Source organism: Macrobrachium nipponense, chromosome 20, assembly GCF_015104395.2.
Source record: "Macrobrachium nipponense isolate FS-2020 chromosome 20, ASM1510439v2, whole genome shotgun sequence".
In the NCBI taxonomy this organism is placed as follows: Eukaryota; Metazoa; Arthropoda; class Malacostraca; order Decapoda; family Palaemonidae; genus Macrobrachium; species Macrobrachium nipponense.
This window is the reverse complement of record NC_061089.1, coordinates 45,780,374-45,804,380: the sequence shown is the minus strand read 5'-3', so window position 1 is coordinate 45,804,380 and position 24,007 is coordinate 45,780,374. Positions and strand designations below refer to the sequence as shown.

General features: G+C 37.2%; 1 protein-coding gene across 2 annotated transcripts in view; it reads right to left on the bottom strand.

Annotated features, from left to right (window-relative positions):
• The window catches only part of LOC135225500 (proton-coupled folate transporter-like), a 26,005-nt gene extending 4,644 nt beyond the window's left edge, over nt 1–21,361 (bottom strand). The window contains exons 1-6 of one of the 2 annotated variants that reach the window (XM_064264799.1): nt 21,209–21,361; nt 11,543–11,902; nt 8,439–8,591; nt 2,422–3,001; nt 2,159–2,254; nt 766–996 (exon numbers count right to left, since the gene is read on the bottom strand). In XM_064264799.1, coding sequence (XP_064120869.1) covers nt 766–996; nt 2,159–2,254; nt 2,422–3,001; nt 8,439–8,591; nt 11,543–11,704 — 1,222 coding nt within the window. In that variant the 5' untranslated portion in view covers nt 11,705–11,902; nt 21,209–21,361. Of the gene's footprint in view, nt 1–765; nt 997–2,158; nt 2,255–2,421; nt 3,002–8,438; nt 8,592–11,542; nt 11,903–12,712; nt 12,820–21,208 lie in introns of those variants that run through there. The other variant, XM_064264792.1, reaches the window with a different exon arrangement.
• Nucleotides 21,362–24,007: the final 2,646 nt, after the last annotated feature.

Below are 24,007 nucleotides of genomic sequence, written 5' to 3'. Positions count from 1 at the left end.
TGTTTTTTTTTTTCATTTTTAAATACAGAAGCCTTTGGGGGTAGTTGTTCAATAACCTCGTTGAGACTGGGCATGGGCAACTAAAAAGGGCAAGTGTAGGGAGGTAACGATTATAACTCGCCTGTTTCAACATGCAAGGGGACTCTCAGCTATCGAGGAAAGGCTTCGTTTAAAATTCTTGCTCGTTTCCTATGATCTTCGACATTTCATAATGTTCTTTGAGTATTGAAACTCTCTCTCTCTCTCTCTCTCTCTCTCTCTCTCTCTCTCTCTCTCTCTCTCTCTAGTCCCTTAGCTAAATGGAAGAACTTACTTTATACTTATTCCCAAGAATTTCCAACTTTGTTAGTTCCTCGTTGGACGAGTGGTTTTCGCCCTAAGCTACCAATCCGGTGGTCCGAAGTTCGATTCTCAACTCCCGGTTGCTAGGTGGCCAATTGGTTCCTAGTCAGGTAAAAATATCTAATCCTTCAGGGCAGCCCTGGGAGAGCTGTTAATCAGCTCAGTGTTCTGGTTAAATTAAGACTTTACTTTTTTTTCTACATTTGTTAGTGAATAACAATTGTCAGGAAAACAACCACAGTGAATAACAATCGTCAGGAAAACAAGTGGAATGAATAAAAAAAAACAAGCGGAGTGAGTAAAAAATAAGCAAGTGGAGTGAATAAAAAAAAAAATATCTGAAGAGACATTGGAAAAGAGAGTCAAACGGACACCACACCACCTTCTTCAGTGAGAAACCGAAGGTCTGACGAAGGAACTCACCTTTTTCGTTGGGCGAGACGAGTTTCGTGGCCAGAGACTTGTGGGCGATGATGCTGGCGTTGGAGATGACGCTGGCAACGGGGCCCAGCCACATGAAGAAACCCAGGGAGACCCCGCTGACGAAGCCGTAACAGCAGTACTCGCCAATGAGGGAAAGAGACCCGATCACAATCAGCATCGGGTCCGTGATGGACACCAAGCGCGTCAGAATAGGTACCATGATGAGAGACCCTGCAATGGAATATGAATCGGAACATGAAATCTTATAGGTCTAGGGCCAAGCGCTGCTGAAAGGGAAATTGGGAAAATAAAAGGTTTTAAATGTGTAACAGGAGGAAGACCTTGCAGTTGCACCACGAAACAATTGTTAGGAGAGGGTTGATGATAGTAAGATGGAAGAGAATTTGAAAGGAGGAGGTTCAGTAAATGAATGAAAGGGGCTGCAGCTAGAGGCCGAAGGAACGCCGCAAAGAACCTTAAGTAATGCCTACAGTGCACCGTGTGGCGTATGATCTAGTAAACGGCTGCTGGTACTGACTGCTGGTGAGCATGGAGTCTGCTAATGTGATGTCATTCGTATTATTAAAAACAGAACAAGGTTATGACTGCTGTTACAGGGATAATATGCAGTCAAATTATGTAGTCTTGCTAAATTTCTTTTTGCTAGCCTCAACACACTCGGTTACAGCTTGAACTGCTCATCTAACATGGCGTCTGATAGTTGGAGTGTAAAATATAATTAGACCTATAAACTTACAGCTTCCATTTCTGGTGTTAAAGAACTTAAAACACAATAAGCTAAATCCATTTTATCGATCCTCTTCCTCTACCCACATTTGAAAATGCCATGTTTTTTGAAAAATAAAATAATTCCCTCTTACAATACAATAAAATACTACGCCTTAGATCAAATACGTTGTGGTCGTTCAAACTTTACCTATTCATCTACCAAAGTTCAACGTTTTGTGAGGATAAAAAGGTTTACAAGTACTCTATACCAAAATGTTAAGGTATTCTTCTTAAAGATGATTCAAGTGAAACTAGTTTTTTGTATGTTGAAGCATATTTTGTAATCCTCTGCTGAACTTTCATTGTTTTATCCGTTTACCTAACTGTTTCGATAACTCGAAAGAGAAAATTTACAAAAGATGAGTAGGCCGAAGGCAAACAGCCTAAAAAGAATGAATAAATAAAACACAGGCCTACGAAATCGGTTAAAAAATCGCTCCGTATTTGTAAAGATTATCGTAAGTCATTCCTCTCATATTACAACTATAACTTGTAAGTAACTTAATGACATTTTGTGCTGTAACCTCGCTTGGGTGTTTATGTGAAAGTACCCCTTCAAGAAAAAGAAAATTGCTTTAAAAAAAAAATTACGCCCTTTCCTCACCTGCGGCAGCAAGTAAAGTTCTGTAACTTGACCAGTAGGTGTAAATGGCTTCATCCCAGCCGAGAGCTGTGCGCACGAAAGGATACATGTAGAAACCTGAAATGAATGAGGCATTCCAGAGTATTATTATTTAGTCGAAGATGGAAAAGAAATGGTTATATACATATCGAGACAATGCCAATGAACACTGACCTAAGAAGATGCACAACAATAGCAGATAAAGTTAAGTTTATCAAATAAAAACTTGGCCACCATTCATTCACCTCTGGCAATTCTGCGGATCATGTTGCTAGCGACGACGATCAAGAATATCGCTCTGGCGTATCCCTCTCGACTCCTGAAGGCCGTCTTGAAGGCTTCCGCCACGCGCCGCCAGTTGAAGAAGTCCAGGAACATCTTGGTCCTGGTGATATCCTCCTTCTTGAGGGCGACCTCGTTCTTCTGGCCCTCCTCCTTCGACTCCAGGACGGCGAAGGGCCCGTGGCTCTCCTTGATGAAGAAGATGATGTAGGTGAGGTTGCTCAGGTGGATCAAGAACACGATGCCGAGCGAGACGTTGATTCCGCCGTACTGGATGGCCAGAGCACCGATCAGGTTGCCTAGCGGCCCTCCGAAGTACCACAGGGAGACGGCCGTGCTCACTCTCGAGGTCCTCGACTTGATGTCGCTGACGTCGCTGATGTAGGCCACTGAGATGGAGAGGAACCCTTGCATGCAGCCGCCTATCGAGTCAAAGAACGTCGCCACGTAGATGAATTCCAGGGGCCAATGGGACATCACATTATTGAGTAGGTAGCCACCAGACCACACTGCGTGGCATATGGTGGTCATTAAAAAGGGAATCTAGAAAAGAAATAGTCACTAATGAGTACCGAGTCTAGCAATTCCTTTTGAGCATTATGGATATTCTGGAATTGGGTGGATTTCCAGGGATATTTTTGCTTTATTTTCCCCTTAAAATCCAGGAATGTGGTGGCATATTACTGATACCATACTGAATGGTATTTTCACAACGAGCGTTTGTCTCAACTAGGGGCATACATGTGATAACACAAGTAGATAGCATTCATTTTCATAACGAGGGTTATGTGTAATATGGCTGAGATTGAATGCCAGCCATTTAAAATATTACTCTTGTAAATTAACTTGTGCAAATTGTAACTACACCAATTAACACTCCCTTTCCCACTCGCGATTTGCCCTAAACACAAAGGAAAGGAAAATCACTCCCTTCGCTGAATCCTGACCACTGATCTGGGGCTGTTGATTGAACACAGTAGAGGCAAAAGGTTTCACTTTATCACTTGATTAATGGCTGTGAAGACTGGACCTCTTTCATTTGGCAGACTTAACCAGCTAAAAATGATCGGTGGCTTTTCAAATCTAACCAGTCAAGACTTATTACGTAATTTTCTAAACATGTAATGAGCTTAGAACATCCAGGGATTTGTTAATATAATCAGCTCTGTGAAATTTTAACCAATTCGAGCTAAGTTCAGTTATCATTTTCCAGAAAATTCAAAGGAAATTTTGCATAACTTTTCAGATTTAACCATCCTCGAATCGATCTTGATTTTGCAGATTTAACTGAATAGACCCGTTTCTAACTTTTCAGATTAAAATATGCGCGAATCAATCGTAGTTTTGCAGATTTAGCTGGATAATGGCAAATTTCCAGATTTAACAATCTGGGCGGCACTCGTAATTTTGCTATTAATGAACGACTTTGAACGACGGATACTTGATTCTTCTTACAAAAGACAGAACCTTTCTGTGACAGTCGGCATTTCTCATGAAAGTTGAATAAAATTTTTGGAAGGACTCTTAATACACGGAAAACTGGAAAACTGGAAAACTGAACTACTTGTTTCATAAGTGCCTACCAATTACGAGATACTTATTGAACTGAGATTGAAATGTCGAGTTTTCCCGGATACCATTATGAAGAAAAAAGATCAACTATTTTATTGACTTAATCTCTGGGACGAAATTACAAAGATGTCTGTCTGTAAGGAAATGCACATACTTGTTCGCCATTGGAAGATAATTCATTTGAACAATGAAATGACCCTATCAAAGTTTTGAAAGACTGGGGACATATTTTTCGAGTTTTTCTATACAACCTTAGCTGCATATTATATCAAAATTACCCGTAGGATGCAAATTTAAAGATCACAGCCACTTGCATTTTAATTAAAGTAACCAATTTCTAAAGTCTTCGGATATTTATGGACTAACTTCCATACACTACAGCTTTTAGCTTTTATATTGATCTGTAAACAATCTGACTAACCCCAATATGTTGGTTAAAAATCCAAAATGAATACTCTATCCAAACCACCACATTGCTTGGAAGAAGAAGCTAAACCCTTTGTTTGTCTAGTAGGGATAAACCAGTCTCATGTTTTGAGAGGGTTAGCACACCACCTTGGAACCAAAGCAAAAATTGCAGGAAGCGGGTAAAGCCACATACATCTAAAGATATAGAAATAAAGGGGGGGGGGGGGTAACAGAGAATAAACCACAAATTAACAAATACATCTAGAATGAGAAAACACTTAACAACAGCTGGGATGCTGCTGCTGTGTCAATCCGTGAGAGAGGCAGCATCATTAACTCAAACCGGCTCCCGACAACAATGTCCGAGATCGGGACTTGTAAAAAAAGACAAGAGAAAAGAAAAAAACATTTTAGCACATTTTTTTAGACATGGCGAGAACTCCACACATCGGTGGTGTTCTCCAGTTGCTTATATAAAGCATTGAGAGATATTATGCCAGCCACGGAATAGCCAACTTACGAGTACATATATGCAGGGAGGTAGTGATCTTTGCGTGTGTGTTGGTGTATACCGCCCTAAAATGGAAAACTGCAGTATCTACAAAATTTTCGAAATTGAGATATGCCACCTTCGTGAAACACCAATACACAAGTTACTGCAGTTTCGGAATCATTCTTCAATGCTTTCCACGAGTATTTAGGGCGTCCCATTTGCAGTATCTGTAAAATCAGTGGTAAGGCAAGGGAAAACTGCAGTATTTTTACGGATACTGCAGTCGAGTATACGTGTGTGTGTGAGTAGTTTGTCAATACAGTGATAAATTACGTATGTATGCATGTATGTATACGTAAATATATATATATATATATATATATATATATATATATATATATTATATATATATATATATTTTTATATATATATACACATATATATCTATATCTATCTTATATCTGTATCATCACTATATATATATAATATATAGATATAAGATATATATCCTATATATATATATAATTATATATATATATCTATATTATAGATTATATATTATATATCTAGATATAGATATATATAATATATAATATATTATAATATATAGATATATATATAGATATATCATAGATATCTATATATAGATATATATTATATAATATATATACAAATATAGTATTACAAATATTTGTATATATATATATATATATATATATATATATATATATATATATTATATATATATATATATGTATATATGACTGGTAAAAATGTTCTGTTATAACAGAATTCCATCTAATAAAAGGAACCCATAAAAACACCAAAATATAGAGAGAGAAATACTATATCTCAGAGACTGCTGTCTCCCTCTTCAGGTAGATGAATAAGAAAAGTTACAGAAAGGGTGGTATTTATAACAAGAGGTCCATCCACAGGTAAGCCAATTTAGGTCACTCCCACTGATAATCTTCCTTTAATCTTCTTAAGCGTCGGTTGAATGAAAACCTTGTCGATGATATCTGAGTCCTATGCTCCCTTTGAGATATTCATTACCTGCCTCTCTTTAATCTAGGCCGATTCCATCGTTTGACTCTTGTGCCAGCAGTTGCTGCTATAAATTATGTGACAAATTCCAGTTTATACTATGGTTATGTTCATTTATATGGTTGAAAATAGCTGAGTTCTGTTGTCCATACCTAACTGACCGTTGTGCTGTATTAATCTCTGGGGAAGTGATTTTCCTGTAATTCCGATGTACGATTGGTCACAGTCCAGGCATGGGATTTCGTAAACGTCTGTGTCCTTGGGGGATGTCTTTTGTTGGACGTTAATCAGGGATTTGCTAAGCACATATACCACTTCACAGCATAAAACTTTTAAGCCTTGAGGTAGATTCCCTGTTCACAAAAGTACCAATAAAGGATATTCTTCCGTTTTTGAGGGAAAAATTATCCCCTTATTCAGATCATTTTCCATTGACACTTGACAAAATAATAAAGTTAGTTGAATTATGTGTTTCTAATAACGTACTTTCATTCGAGGAATCATTGTATAAGTAAAAATTCGGGTGTAGTATGGGTAGTCCTTTAAGTTCTGTTTTAGCCAATCTGTACATGGAATACTTTGAAACTACAGTAATAAATGCAATAAAACCCAAAAACATGCTGTGGATGAGATATGTAGATGATATTCTAACATTTTGGGATAATAAATGGGGCAATTTTAATTAATTCTTTTCTAAATTAAACGCATTAGTGCCCAGCATCAAATTTAAAGATGAATGGGAAACAGACAACAAAATTCCTTTTCTTGATGTTTTAATAATCAGAGACACGACAGAATACAAATTTACCATACACATTAAACCAACTTCCTCGCTTTCATACATTCACTACTTCAGCTATCATCACATTCCTATCAAGATAGGCGTAGCCAGCAACCTGTTCTTAAGAGCCTTACGAATTTGTTCTCCAGATTTCCTGGAAAAAGAATTTGAACTAATTCGTAAGCAGCTTTCGTCTTTAAGGTATCCTGACCATATAATTGAGAAAGCAATTCACAAAGCAAACATAATTTTCTACTGACCCCCTCAAGACAAGACCAAAGACACCCAACAATAAAATACAAATTCCACATCTAGACAGGATTAAGACAGTGACCCAGACCCTCAGAAAATCTAACCCTTTTGCATCTACTTACCCAAACACCTTAGCCAATTCCCTGTTAATGTCCAACAAAAGACATCCCCCAAGGACACAGACGTTTACAAAATCCCATGCCTGGACTGTGACCAATCTTACATGGGATTTACAGGAAAATCACTTCCCCAGAGATTTATACAGCACAAATGGTCAGTTAGGTATGGACAACAGAACTCAGCTACTTTCAACCATATAAATGAACATAACCATAGTATAAACTGGAATTTGTCACATATAATTTATAGCAGCAATTGCCGGTACAAGAGTCAAATGATGGAATCGGTCTTGATTAAAGAGAGGTAGGTAATGATTATCTCAAAGGGAGCATGGGACTCAGATATCATCGACAAGGTTTTCATTCAACCGACGCTTAAGAAGATTAAAGGAAGATTATCAGTGGGAGTGACCTAAATTGGCTTACCTGTGGATGGACCTCTTGTTATAAATACCACCCTTTCTGTAACTTTTCTTATTCATCTACCTGAAGAGGGAGACAGCAGTCTCTGAGATATAGTATTTCTCTCTCTATATTTTGGTGTTTTTATGGGCTCCTTTTATTAAATGTATATATATATATATATATATATATATATATATATATATATATATATATATATATATATATATATAGTTATATACATATATATATACATATATATATATATATATATATATTTGTATATATATATATATATATATATTATATACATATATATATACTATATATATATATATATATATATATATATATATATATATATATATATATATATATATATATATATATATCATATTATATATATATATATATATATATATATATATATATATATATATATTTATGTGTGTGTATATATATATACACATCGCATATCTAAATGACTTCCGCGCACACTCACACACACACATTATATATACATACAAATATATATTATATATATATATATATATATATATATAATATATATATATATATATATATATATATATTATGTACATGTATATATATATGTACATATATATATATATATATATATATATATATATAATATATATATATATATATATATCATGTATATATATATATATATAGTATATCATATATTTATATACAAATACATGTATATATATATATATATATATATATATATATATATATTATATATATATGCTATATACACATACGCATATTTACTTTACTTCCGTGTACACACACACACACGCGCGCGCACCTATGATCGACAGCTCCCTGCATATATCAAAGACACGAAATGAGGAAAGGGGTGGGGGAGTAATGACTTACCTTCCTCCCGTACTTGTCACTCCAAGACCCCATAAAGAGGACGAAGATCAGAGGAAGGACTGACATCATGATGCTGTTCTTGAAGGCGAAGAGGCTGTATTCCTTCTGTACCGAGATGTTCTCTACCGTGTGGCTCGACAGGTTGGCACAAACCTGGAATAAAAATGGAAGAGAGACGGACGTTAGTTATAAGAAAATGAAACAGTGAAAATGGAAACAAAACCTTGGAAAAATGGAGGAAAAACGGACGTTGTTAGGGGGAAATAAAACAGCGAAAATGGAAACAAACCTGGAATAAAAGTGGAAGAGAAACGGACGTCAGTTATGGGGAAAGAAAACGATGAAAATGGAAACAAAACATGGACAAAAGTGGAGGAGACAAGGACGTTTCTATGGGGATATAAAACAGTGAAAATGAAAATAATCCGGGAAAAAAATGGAGAAGAAACGGACGTTTTTATGGGGAAATAAAACAGTGAAAATAGAAACAAAACCTGGAGGAAGGAAGGACAGACAGGCGTTAATGATGGGAATTAAAACAGTGAAATGAAAAGAAACCAGGAAAAATTGAGGGCAAACGGAAGTTAGTTATGGGGAAATAAAGCAGTGAAAATAAAGGGAAACTGATCTCAATGATGGGAAATGAAAGTTAAAATGAGAGGTTTATCATGGGGGAAAAACTTTTGCAAGGAAGAGTTTATTATGGGTAGATCAAAATTTGTAAGTAGAAAAAAGTGAAAATGAAGGGGAAACGAACGTTAATTGTGGAGAAAACAGTGAAAATTGAGGGAATACGAACGTTAAGTAATTAATTGAAAATAACGGGAAAACAAGCGTTATTTATAAAAAAAAAACTGAAAGTGAGGAGATATCGTGCGTTAATTATGGAAAAAAACAGTGAAAATGATTGTAATACGTATGTTATTTATAAAAATGTTAAATTGATGGGATAACGTTTGTTAATTATATTAATACGAGCGTTATTTATATAAAAAAGTGAAAATGATGGGAACACGTACGTTAATTATGGGAAAATCAGTGAAAATAATGCGAAAACGATCGTTAATTAGTGAACCGTGAAAATGAAGGGGAAACCAACGTTAATTACAGGGGGGAACCTACTTAAATTAATGAAACCAACGTTAATGATGGAAAAGAAAAAAAGAAAGAGCGGTTCAGTCTAATGAGGAGCGTTTCCGTCTATGAATCTTTTAAGTCTAACAAAGAGCGTTAATAATCGTTTCAGTCTCATCAAACGCGTTTCAGTCTAATGAGGAGCGTTTCAGTCTATGACCGTTTCAGTCTATGAATGTTTAAGCCTAATAAAATGCGTTTATGATAGTTTCAGTCTAATAAAACGCGACCCAGTCTAATGAAGAGCGTTTCAGTCTAGTAAAGAGCGTTTATGATCGTTTCAGTCTAATAAAACGCGACCCAGTCTAATGAAGAGCGTTTCAGTCTAATAAAACGCACTTCAGACTAATGAAGAGCATTTCAGTCTGACGAAGAGTGTTTCAGTCTAAAAAAATGTGGTGCAGTCTAATGAAGAGAGTTTCAGTCTGACGAAGAGCGTTTCAGTCTAATAAAACGCGGTTCAGTCTAATAAAGAGCGTTTCAGTCTGATGAAGAGAGTTTCAGTCTGATGAAGAGCGTTTCAGTCTAATAAAACGCGGTTCAGTACAATGAAGAGCGTCTCAGTCTAATGAAGAGCGTTTAAGTCTAACAAAGAACGTTTAGTTTAACGAAGAGCGTTTCAGTCTAATAAAATGATAAAATGCAGTTCAGTTTAATGAAGAGCATTTCAATCTAATAAAATGCGGTTCTGTCAAATGAAGAGTATTTCAGTCTGACGAAGAGCATTTCAGTCTAGTAAAACGCGATTTAGTCTAATGAAGAGCATTTCAGTCGAACAAAGAGCGTTTAAGTTTAACGAAGAGCGTTTCAGTCTAATAAAACACGGTTCAGTCTAATGAAGAGCATTTAAGTCTAACGAAGAGTGTTTAAGTCTAACGAAGAGTGTTTAAGTCTAACGAAGAGTGTTTCAGTCTAATGAAGAGCGTTTCAGTCTAATAAAACACGGTTCAGTCAATGAAGAGCATTTAAGTCTAACGAAGAGTGTTTAAGTCTAACAAAGAGTGTTTTAGTCTAATGAAGAGCGTTTCAGTCTAATAAAACGCGGCTCAGTCTAATGAATTAATCTTTATTCCAGTGATTTGACAATTAAATCTTCGCCGTATGTTACGATATATCATTTTCAAATTTTATCTGTCACATCCATTCATATTTCATAAAAGGGCTCAATGAGAAGAAATCTGCCCTTTTAAGTATATAACTGAATCTTTTGATAAGATTTTCATTTTACACCATGCAAGTGGCTTTTAAAGTTACACAACTGAATGATTTGTTCATTAGACTAATTCTGACGACACATTTATGTAACTGAAAATTCTTTGATTGTCATTTTTCAGATATGCCGTTATCTCTACTAAATTATTTCTATTAACTTAGTTAACTCTTTATTTCAGGAAATGTCCTAGGAATGTTTATCAGCAAATATACATTCTCCAATTATTTATTAATTTTGGCATTTATTTCTTTCTTTTCTAACAACTGATCTTTTCTTTCTGTATTTTATGTAACCTTTTTTTACTTATTTCTAATGAGCTCCATATTCTTTGGAAGCTTGAATTTCAAGTCAGTGGCACCTGTGATTGGCTTGTTTAATATGAATAGGGTTCATCATCTCAATAATAATAATAATAATAATAATAATAATAATAATATAATAATAATAATAATAATAATAATAATGTTTGAAGGCTTGAATTTTAAGTCAATGGCCCCTGTGGTTGTCTTGCTCCATAAAGATAAGGTTCTGTCATCTCTTTCAAATGAACAACATATTCTTTTGAAGCTTGAAATTGAAGGCACTGGCCCCTATGTTGGGGGGCTTGTTCCATTTGAATTTGGTTCGCCTTCTGAATAATAATAATAATGATAATAATAATAATAATAGTAATAATAGTAATAATAATAAATGAGAGACAGAAGCACGACCTCCTCTCAAAGGAGCACAACGAAAAGAAGGTAACAACAACACTGACCTCCTGAGAATAGCCGAGGCTGACCTCACAGATCTTGTTCATCTGGACCACCTCCATGAAGACCTGCATGGACCAGCTGCAGGCCCCGTCCAGGAGCATGATAGGCTCGATGGTGACGCATCCCAGGGCCTTCTTCACCCGGCTTCTGAACCCGTCCAGCATTTTGACGCGAGTCTTCTGGGGCGACGGCTCCTCTCAACGATTCCGACGGGGGGATGATTCTGAAGATGTTCGCGAGGATGAGGCTGATGGTGACGGTGATGCCCCTTGGACGCAGGGGTGTGTGGTGCGCAGAGGCCCCCTCCTGCTGCTGCAGCAGCTGCCGATGTCCTCGTCCTCCTCCTGGGCGTGCGGGAACACCTACGAGGTGGGAGGGGAACAAATGTTGGGCGTCAAGAGAAAATGAGGGCACACCGAACGACTTCTTTCTTTTCCCCCAACACAAAATTCCTTTTCTTTCTTCCCCCAGATTTGATCTCAAGAAAAAGAAAGCTTTTTTAACTAAGAATTCTAAACTGATCACAACTCGTTTTCACAGCAGCTCAGCTTCGGGTGATTCCTCTCATTTGCTCTTCAGTCATTCCTGGACTGGAATGAACTTCTCTCTGCGTACGGAACAATTCCACTGACTGGAAAAGATCCCTTCCGCTGACGTCCTCAGAAAAATTCCTGTTTTGTGCCTGGGAAAGTTCCTCTGAAGTACTCAAGGAAAATTCCAAACTTACGCACAGGAAGCTTTCTCTGTGAGGTCTTTAGAGTGACAGCAACAGCAGCGAAAAAACAACTCCCTATAGTTAGTTTTAGCAACAACTAATCTGTCGCCCTCACGTGATCAAGTGTGAACGGACTGCGCAACTTACGCGGTGAAAATTTTAGTGCGGGAGACAACTGACTGTGGAGAGAGGTCTCTGAACATTTTCACACTCAACAGAACGAGGAAAAATAAGAACTTCTTAAAAATCAAACAAACAAAACGAGCGCAGTTCCGTTTACACGAAAACCACCACACAACAGGCACTCACAATCGTTCCCCAAAAAACCTATTCAGGCAACAATCACAAGCAGAGATTAAGCGGTGGATTTTTACTGCTTCCCTTAAGAGAGAATGACAGAGTGAGAGAGAGAGAGAGGGGGGTGGATTGTTACGTATAGCAAAGAATGTCCATTTACATTGGAGAGAGAGAGAGAGGGGCAGAGGGTTATGCTACACCAGGTCTGGCTGCCTTCACGAGTGAGAGGAATCAAAGCCCGGCAGTAGGGAACTCGCCGCTTTTATATAGCTGGGGCGTCAACGCCAAAAACTAAAAAAAGAAGAAAAAACTGGGTATGTAGAGAGAGAGAGAGAGAGAGAGAGAGAGAGAGAAACAGCAAGGTGCCCCAAACAACCTGCCCCCTCGAAAACATCATCACTGTCCTTGGGATTTCAGATGCAGACGTAACCTTTGGAAGCTGAGTCTTAGGAATTGCTCCTCCCCTCTCTCTCTCTCTCTCTCTCTCTCTCTCTCTCTCTCTCTCTCTCTCTCTCTCTCTCTCTCTCAAACACACACACCACACACACACACACACTCAAGAGATATCTCGAACCTGGGGTTAAAAATACTTTTAATACTTTATGAATATGAGTGGTCGTTAAGCAAACAGTGTTGTTTTATTCTTCCTTTGATTATGAAAACTATAATATATATATATATATATATTATATATATATATACATATATATAATATAGTATATAATATATATATATTCTATATTACATTATATATTATTATAAAATTCATATTATATATACATATTATATATATAATAGAATATATATATGTGTGTATATGTGTGTGTGGGTGTGTGATCTTATACATGTACATAATCATATACAAATATATAATTTAAAAAGCTAGATACACTTTCGAATAATTAAATAATTGCTTTGTATTAAAAACACAGCATTTCATCTTTGCCAGGGCAATAAACTTCCAAATAAAACACTGTATTTCAATCAATCAATTAGAGTGTGTGGGGGGGGGGAGGGGGGGCGTCTCCTCTTAAATGTTGCTTGCTTTGAGGTGTGGTAATCAGCGAGGTGGTAACATACGTATTAAACAAAACAGCGACTTCTGCGACGTCATTTCTTCTAAATCTAGTTTTCCTCTTATCTAATATTCCTCTATTTCTGATTTTCCTCATCTAATTTTCCTCTATTTCTAATTTTCGTCTAAATGTAATTTTCCTCTATTTCTGATTTTCCTCTTAATCTAATTTTCCTCTATTTCTAACTTTAATTTCAATTAAACGCATCGGTGTTATGTAATCCCGAAGGAGGAGGAACTCTGCTGCTGTTGCCAAGGCATTTTCGAACCACGCCTTTAAAAGACGCTAGTCCCGTTCATAAGGAAGGTTATCCACTCAAAATAACACACTTGCCGATTCAACGGGCGGACTGCATAATATCATCTCGGCGCTTACCCCGGGCGATGGGCGCCTTTCGAAAATTCGGTGCTGAATGAAAACTCATTAAAAAGACATTGTAGTAGCATGCCGTAAAAGGCTGGTGTCGTCGCCATCGATAGGGGAGAGAGAGAGAGAGAAAGAGAGAGAGAAAGATTAATAGATAGGTACTAGGTGAGTGTGGAAATTTATGTACACATAAGATATGTGTACTTATTATATTTGCTATGAGAATATTGAATAAGAAGAAGAAGAAGAAGAAGAAGAAGAAGAAGAGAGAGAGAGAGAGAGAGAGAGAGAGAGAGAGAGAGAGAGAGAGAGAGAATTAACAAAAAGATTAATAGATAGGTACTAGGTGAATGTGGAAATTTATGTACAAATATCTTGTATTTATTACATATGCTATGAGAATATTGTAGAAGAAGAAGAAGAAGAAGAAGAAGAAGAAGAAGAAGAAGAGAGAAGAAGAGAGAGAGAGAGAGAGAGAGAGAATAACTTGAAAACGAGAAAGTAAGGTAAAATAAAAATATTAAAAATTAAACTGATCTACGTAAATACAAGATTACAACTAAAGGTATAAAACAGAAGAGAGAGAGAGAGAGAGAGAGAGAGAGAGAGAGAGAGAGAGACTAGGATTCCAGAAAATGTTACGGCAACCTCCGAAGGCGGAATGCGCGAGAGAGAAGAATACGTAGTAGTCAGGCCCAGTCGTAACTCGTTTCTTATGGAATAGACCTGACGGGGCGACCTTTGACCTTTCGTCCGGTCTCAGGTGTTATGCATTGGTCCAGGGGATGTTTTTGCCACGAATCGACGGCACTGAAGGGGCACTGGGGAGGGGAAGGGGGGGGGGGGGCGGGCATTATCTTGGCATTATCTTTTTCATATGTTCGCGGGTTGAAGGAACTGCTGGGCTGTTGCTCTCGGGGGATGTAAGGACGTGTCTCATTTTTGACAATTTTCTCTCTCTCTCTCTCTCTCTCTTTATGTGGCTATGGGGCGACTAAGCTTACATAATGAGAGAGAGAGAGAGAGAGAGAGAGATGAGAGAGAGAGATGAGAGAGAGAGAGAGAGACTCAAATTCCCCCCATCACCACCGAGAAGACCATCGGAGGGCGAATTCGCTACCAATGAGCCTAAAAGAGATTGCGCTGCCTAAATAACTAATAAACGAGGACCTCTAAACAGGAAAGAGGATAGAGAGAGAGACCTTACAGACCTTACACTTCGTTCGGGTTGCCCCAGGTCCCTCAGTGTGAGGCGCCTCTAATGTCTACCAGAGAGTTGCTAGTACATCTTCCGGTATATTTTGCATCTTCCAATCTTGGATGGTCTGGGATGCAGTTTAGATATTTGTCGAGCTTATTCTTAAACACATCTACGCTCACTCCTGATATATTCCTCAGATGAGCTGGCAACGCATTGAATAGACGCTGCATTATCGATGCTGGTGCGTAGTGGATTAATGTTCTGTGTGCTTTCCTTATTTTTCCTGGTATAGTTTTGGGCACTATTAATCTACCTCTGCTTGCTCTTTCTGATATTTTTAGTTCCATGATATTTTCTGTTATTCCTTCTATCTGTTTCCATGCCTGAATTATCATGTAGCGTTCTCTTCCATCCTTTATCCCTAGACTTATAATTTTTAAATTTAATGATTGGTAGTCTTTCCCGCAGTAGTCTAGGTCCTTAACTTCTTCTATTCTAGCTGTAAAGGACCTTTGTACACTCACTATTGTGCAATATCCTTTTGATAGTGTGGGTACCATATCATATTGCAATATTCAAGTGGACTACGAACATATGTTTTATAAAGCATAATCATGTTTTTGGTCAGCTTTTCGTTTGTTTTGAAGTGCCGTAACAACATTCCCATTTTTGCTTTACATTTTTGCCAACAGAATGGCTATTTGATCATTGCATAACATGTTCCTATTCATCATCACACCAAGGTCTTTAACTGCTTCCTTATTTGTGATTGTCTCATTATTAGGTCCCCTATATGCATATAGCTTTCCTTCTCTGTCTCCATAATTTATTGATTCAAATTTATCAGAGTTAAATACCATCCTATTTACCTCTGCCCAATCATATACTTTGTTAAGGTCTCTTTGTAGAGCGTTCCTATCTTCATCACAAGTAATTTCTCTACTTATTCTTGTGTCATCAGCGAAACTACTCACTACCGAATCCTTAACATTACTGTCTATGTCTTCAATCATAATAACAAACAATATTGCAGCTAGCACGTACCTTGTGGCACACCGGATATTACCTTGGTTTCATCCGATTTCTCATCGTTTGCAATAACTATCTGTTTTTCTGTTGTGTAAAAATTCTTTTAACCATCTTCCTACTTTATCTACGATATTGTGTTTTCTAATTTTCTTTGCTAATATATTATGGTCTACTTTGTCAAAGCTTTTGCAAAGTCTAGATAAACCACATCTGTTTCATTTCCGCTTTTCATATTTTTGAATATGTTCTCACGGTGGACTAACAGTTGGGTTTGTGTGTACTTTTTTCCGGGTACGAAACCGTGTTGTCCTATATTAAACAAATTATTTTTTATTAAATGTTTCATAATATTTTTCTTCATTACCCTTTCATACACTTTCATAATATGTGATGTTAGACTCACAGGCCTATAATTACTTGCCTCTAGTCTTGATCCACTTTTGAAAGTAGGGGTGATATATGCTAATTTTTGTGATCACATAAATCTTGCCTGTATCTACACTTTGTCTTAATAATATTGCAAGTGGCTTTGCGATAGAATGAACTACTTTCTTTAACAAGATAGCAGGGACTCCATCCGGGTTCCCATCCGCCCTTCTGCAGGCAGCTCCATTTTTAATTTCATTAATTTGCCTGCACAATATCAGCTTCATTAATTTCTATGTCAGCTAAATATTCACTATTTTCGTCCCTTACTTCTATATCATTATCTCATTATCTATTCTAGGGTGAATTCTCTCTTATATCGTTCTGCCAGTATGTTGCAAATTTCCTTTTTTCATTCGTTAATCTCCCTTCAATTCTCAGAGGGCCTATTTCTATTCTTCCTTTATTCATCTTCTTCGCATATGAGTATAATAGTTTGGGGTTTGCTTGAATATTTAATAGGTTTTTTTCTTCCAAGTCCCGTTTTTCATTTTCTTTTGATTGTATAATCTTTTGTTCTGCATTTTCTATCTTACTTTTTAGTTCTATAACTTTCCATGCATTTTTTTCTTTTACAAGACCTTTTTTCCACTTTCTGATTTTCTGGAACAAGATCCTTCTGTCTCTTGGTATGCATGAATGATGTTTACTTTTCTTCTTCGGTATATATTTATTCACTATTTTCTCCAATATTTTATATAATATCTCCGTATTTACCCAATTATGTCATCAACTTACGAAAATGTTATCCCAATCTTTGTTTAATTCTTCATTAATTTCTGACCATTTTTATATTTTTACTGTAGAAGTTGTATTTTCCATATCCTTCCCACTTTTTCATTTCTTGCTTATCTCTATTTTCACTTGCTTTGGAATGAACTGTTAAATTCTATGACATTATGATCTGAAATACTCGCATTATAAACTATTATTTCTTTAACATAATTCATCTCGTTCACAAATACTAGGTCTAAAGTATTTTTCCTTTCTTGTTGGCAGGTGATTTATTTGTTGAATGTTGTATTCTAGTAGCATATCTAATAGCTTTTCAAATTGCCTCTTATCTTCTGCACTACTATTACTCTCTTTTTTTATATGTATAAGTACAACCAGTCTCCTATTCGTTCTTTCCATCTACGAAAGGAAAAGTTGAAGTCACAGATAGGAGGATCGTCCAGTCCTTGTGATTTCTACATATATCATCCAATTTTTTCAATTATTAAGTCAAACTCTTTAGTATTAGGAGGTCTATATATTACTATGTTCAATTCAATTTTTCAGATTCAAATTCTACCGCTATTAGTTCACATTCTGAGTTACTATATTTCTCATAATCCTTTTTCCTTGTTTTTTGTGTCTTTCCATATATTGGCGGTTCCCCCCTTGATTCCTATTTTTTCTATCTGATCTATAAGTTGGAACCCTTTTATTTGATCATCATTCCCAGTCTCTTTGGGAACAATACCAGGCTTTCACTTATTATTCATTATCATCTATTTTTCTTTTATTCATTTTTTGGGTTGTTAGTTCTTCTAAGTACTCTATTTTTCTTTTTGAGTTACTCGCTAACGGCTATCACTATGATGGTTTGCGTGTTTTCTCCTTCATTTAATATTGGTAGTAATAAGGATTTTCCCATGTCTCTTTCCTGTCGGGTATGTTGTTCTTTTTTTCATCATTTCCGAAATTCTGACATTAAAAAATCCAACTATTCCATAATATTTGATCTTCCTTCATCATAATTATTCATTTTGTGTCTGAATCTGCAATTTTCTCCGTTTCTGCAATATCCTCTTGCATAATAAATACATTATTATCTCTTGAGTAGAATTTCGGAGCTGATGCTTTGAAATTTTTTGCTGACACCTCTGCATATCTCATTGTTGGTGGTTTGCTTTCTCTTTTACCTGATATTCTTGATTTCTCTCTTTATTTGTTTCTTTCTTATTTTTGGATTTTATTACGGTTGGTTGGTTATTTATTTGATTATGATTCATGGCTACAGGGTGCTATATTTGCATTTTTTGTCGCGAACTTATCCTTTTCCTTCTTTTGTCGACTTACATCCTTTTCCTTCTTTTAGGTTTTTACTACATATTTTTTTGGATGCAGATCTCTGCAATCATCCCCATAGCCATCTAAGTATGCACATTTACCATATATTTCATAGTTTTGACATACCTTAGGATGTTTGTAGTAACATCTTTCTCCAAATCTGCAATTCCCTCTTTTCAAAAGGTTGCAGATTTTGTCTTTCTTGTCTATTTTTTCCTCTTTCCCGTCATTGTGTAGATCTGGGTAGAGCCTCTTCGGGATTTGCTTTTCTGTTGTCATATCGTAATTTATTTCTTCGTAGGTATGCTGTTTTATTGCTCATATGTAGTATCAATGAGTATCTCTGCATCCATACTTTTATCTTGGTTCTTTGTTTTCCTTATTTTTTCTGTCATTTCATTTTTTGTTTACTTCTCTTCCGTTTTTCCTCTTCTTCTTTTCTTCTTCTTCTTCTCTTCTTCTTCATCCTCAACTATTTGTACATTCAATCTTGATTTAATAACATTGTCTATCCATGATAGACATGTTGAACAAAAAATTCTTGTATCTTTTCTCAAATCTTGCATTACCTCAGCACACTGTGGATGGGTCGGAATGTTGCATGCAGCACATTTTCTGATTAGGTTTTGTGGATTGACTATGCTATACCAAACCTTACACAGTTTGCATGCTTTTGGCATTCTTTTTCCTAATGCATCAATTAGGATATTCACAAGATTCACCTTATTCATTTTCTTTGTCGGAATATGTTGGTTTATGTATATTTTCTTTATGAGTCTCTTGACCACTTGGATTTTATTTGGAACTTCTTCAATTATTTTCAAGATGTTTTCATTAGATTTGTTCCAGTTTGAAGGATTATATCCTTCTAATATATCTATGAATGCTTTTGTATCTTTTTGGTTAGGACTGTTGCTGATTTCATAGATGAGAAATGCCAGTTCCCTTCCTGCTACCTCATCGTATTGCGAATCTGCCAAGCAAGCTAAATTACGCCACCTTTTCCCGCAGTTGGAACTTACTGCCATCTTGTTCTGATTTCAGTATTACACTTGTTAAACTAACTTAGAAGACGCTTTATCCTACTATTTTCACACTAATCTTATCACCGATAGTTCACGAACACTTCTAGATATTTCTCAAATTCTAGTCGTATGTTAAACTTGTGATATCTGTTGATTAATCTGACTTCACGTCTCACCAAGCAAGATGGCTACTACGAGAGAGAGAGAGAGAGAGAGAGAGAGAGAGAGAGAGAGACTCAAATTCCCCTCACCACCGAGAAGACCATCGGAGGGCGAATTCGCTACCAAGACGCCTAAAGAGTATTGCGCTGCCTAAATAACTAATCAACGAGGACCTCTAAACAGAGAGAGAGAGAGAGAGGAGAGAGAGAGAGAGAGAGAGAGAGAGAGAGAGAGAGAAACTCTTGAACCGAGAGAATGAGAGAGACAAAAGAAGAAATATATTTTTTCCCAGAAATCCAGGAAACATTATCGCACCCCAACGAGTAGAAGAAGAAGAACGAGAATCATAAATCACAGCTATGTATAAAGTTTCCACTGGCCACATCTCCTCACCGCACCGTTACCTCCCCCCGACCTTGCTCGTCAGCGAGTTTTTCCTCCTCCATATGTAATTTTCTTTCATCAGATCTCTCTCGCAGAGAAGAAGGTGGTTTAGACAGATCTATTGACATTTTGACTTTTGGTCAGGTAGGCCGACGCTTCCTCAAAACGGCACTGAGGGGCTGGATCTTTCAGAGAACTGCGCTGACAGGAGCTAAAAAGCTGTCATACCCGGGCGCTAAATCTAGGAGCTAAATCGTTCATAAAAAGGCGCTAAAAGGAGCTGAGTCTTGCAAAGAGAGGCGCTATGAGGAACTGAAGCCTTCACACCAGGACGCCAAATCAGTTAAGAGAGAGGAGCGGCAGCTTTCACACAGTAGTTCAAGCTTTCATGCACAGGCATTGAAGCTTTCACTGAAACTTTCACACAAAGACGCATAATCTTTCAAAGAGAGGAGCTAAATCTTTCAGAGAAAGAGTCCAAATCTTCCAGAAACGGCAGTCAAACTAAATCTTTCAAAGGAAGGAGATAAAACTTTAATACAAAGGCACTAAAACTCCCAGAAAAAGAGGCGGCTAAATCCTTTCGCACAGACCCCAAATCTCCCAGAGAAAGGGGGCAACAGCTTTCACACCAGGGTGCTGTAGCTTTCAGAGGCAGGCACCCAAACTTTCACACAAGAGAGCTAAAGCTTTCAGAGAGAGGCACTCTACTTTCCACACCAGGATGCTAAACCTTTCAGCGAAAGGAACTAAAGGTTTTTCACACAGGATCCTAAATCTAGCAGAGAAAGAGATAACAGCTTTGGCACCAGGGCAGTGAAATTTTCACACACAGGGGCTCTCAAGGTCCTATTTTTGGATCCATCAAGCGCATCCACATTGAGACAAAGTCACGATGCCCTCTGGACCCACATCGAGGTACAAATACTTACCAACTTTTTCACATGTTCCTCTACAGCAGCTTTCAGAGCTATATCGGTCTAAAGAAACTGCAGGGCAGAACGTCGGAATTCACGAAGGTACCACCCCTTACGAAAGCAAAGGTCCTCTGGTTCCAGAATTAGTTAACGAAATTCCAAGACCACTCTCGGCGATGTTCACCTGGGACAAAGTCAAATAGACATCTGGTAGCGGCGGGACAAACTCCTTCCTTTTATCGCTAGGGCCGAGTTCCACGGGAGGTCGCTTTTCCTGGGGAATCCCTTGGAACGCCGGGAACAGTTGGGGGCTGCGCGCGGCCCCTCTTCACCTAGCCCAACCGGAAGATTGTTCTAAGCGCTGTGTTCTCAACATTTCAGCTAGCCATAGGCACGATATATATGTATATATATATATATATATATATATATATATATTATATATAGTATATATATATGTATATATATAAGTCTATCACATTACCGTGATTCATATACATATATCGAACTACAAATGTCCTTTAATAACTAATTCGCCTCTACCTCGGAATTAATATATTTTCATATATGTTTAACCGAGGGGGAATTTATTAAGCCAGTCCTGGAATTGTAGAGGTCGGTGGTTCGCGTCTGTCGATCGCCAATTCTATTATCGCTTAATAAATTCCCCCTCTGTTAACATATATGAAAATATATTAATTCCGAGGTAGAGCGAATTAGATATTAAAGGACATTTGTAGTTCGATATATATATATATATATATATATATATATATATATATATATATATATATATATATATATATATATACACACCTATATGTGCGTGTCTACGTAGTGTAGTAAACACACAGACACACAACACACACACACACACACCACACACATATATATATATATATATATATATATATATATATATATATATATATATATATAATATATATATCCTAAGAGACAAACTACAGCCAGTAAACGCAGTTGAGTACACGCAAATTTATTTCATAGAATGAAATTCTGTAGCAAAACGCGACTGGAAAGTGTTCTAGAAAATAACTAAATGATGAAGGGATGGGGGGAGGGGGAGGGGAGAAGAAGGGGGAAGGGGAGAAGTAGGGGTAAGGGGGTTGTTGTTGCAGATGACCTATCAGTTGCATGAACGGTCTCAGAGAAAAACTGGAAGAGACGATGGAGAAGAAGGAAAAGTCTCCACCGGGCCTCCGCTGCACTTTTTATTCACGATGAGAACCGGTCAAAACTGCGGATCACTTTTACCTTAAAACATCGGGGCCAAGACTCTGAACCGTCGAGACTGAAAGACTCATTAGCCGCGGTGCGCGAAACTGGATGTTACAGTTACGAGACCATCGGAGAAGGAAGTCGGGGTAGACGAACCATTGCATTGCAAAATTCCTAAATTTTTACTCCCTTTTTTTTTTTCCTTTTGACTGTGGAGATACGACTCTTACCGACAAGATTTTGTGTCAACTATTGTATTTAATCTTTCATCTCGTCTAGTTTCATATCTGTGAGCGTTTTAGTTCCTGGTGTTCCCCAGGGTAACGTTGTGGAGCCGTCAGGAAAGTTGTGCCTTTTCTTGCGTTAATACTCAGAGGAGAATTTTTATCATTTTAACAAACCGACCTTACGTTTTCCCCCCAACCAATTTCAAACTGACGTCTGACGCAGAACTGAGTCCCACGACTCTCGTCTCTGTTGTCTGTGTCAGGAGTCACATGAGGTCCACACTAGACCTAATTATCCTTCAACGCTTCACCACAGTCACGTGTCATCCAAGAGCAATTGTCCTTGCTGCCATAAACCACCCCATTCGAAACCGAGCGACCGGTACGTCTCAACTGCTCCCGAAAACAAAACTAGTTCTGAGGCCTGATATTGGAGCCAACACCTCCATAGACAGCCCAAGGACATCTGGGAAGACAACGCTCAAATCGTTACTTTTACGCGCAAGGGAGGTTTTGGTTCGGCTGCAACAAATGCCACTGGGGGTGGGCCTGGGAGATTGTTTTTCGCGGATGGATATGCAATATGCCATCCATAGTCATTTATCAGTGCGTTAAATTATTTGTTTTTCCTCTTCATGATTCATTTTCGAGTCTACCGAACAAATCTTTGTTAACACATGGTTAGCTAAGAAAGCTTAACGCCTTCATGATCCTTACCTTCTATTGGGCAAAAGTTTTATATATATAGTATATATATATATATATATATATATATATATATATATATAATAATGTATAAAGTTTGTGCACCATCTGGAATGATAATTGCCCGCATAGCTATCTAACCAAACTACGTTACCAGAAATGTTGCAAAAGAAAAGTTTATTTGCTGTATATTACCGTTAACATTTCCCTCGCTTTGTCTTTCTTATTCGTCTCGGCTGATAGATTGCAATTTTCTGTTCTGTATCTCTGAGCTGAAGGGAGCCGTGTGAATGGCTACTGTACAGAAACAGATAATTCCACTAAGACTGTCTTGCGCTGGAATCGGGACTCTCTTTGTGAAAGTTTGGTTTTTGGCTTCAGTTCTTTTACTTCCGGTCTTCTGTTGTGTCCCTGTAGAGGGAAAGGATGAGAGAGACCATCGCTCTCGAGTTTTCGGTAAACTGATAAACTTATTTTAACTTGTTCCAACTTATTTCGGACGGTCTACATCCATTTGATATTTGTGGTTTTTTCTATGCGTTTTGTATCAAAGCTTTCATAATTATTGCCGATTGCTGAAATGATGAACATTTCAACCCGACATGATTACTTGTTAATAAGCGTTCAGCGTTGTAGAATGTTG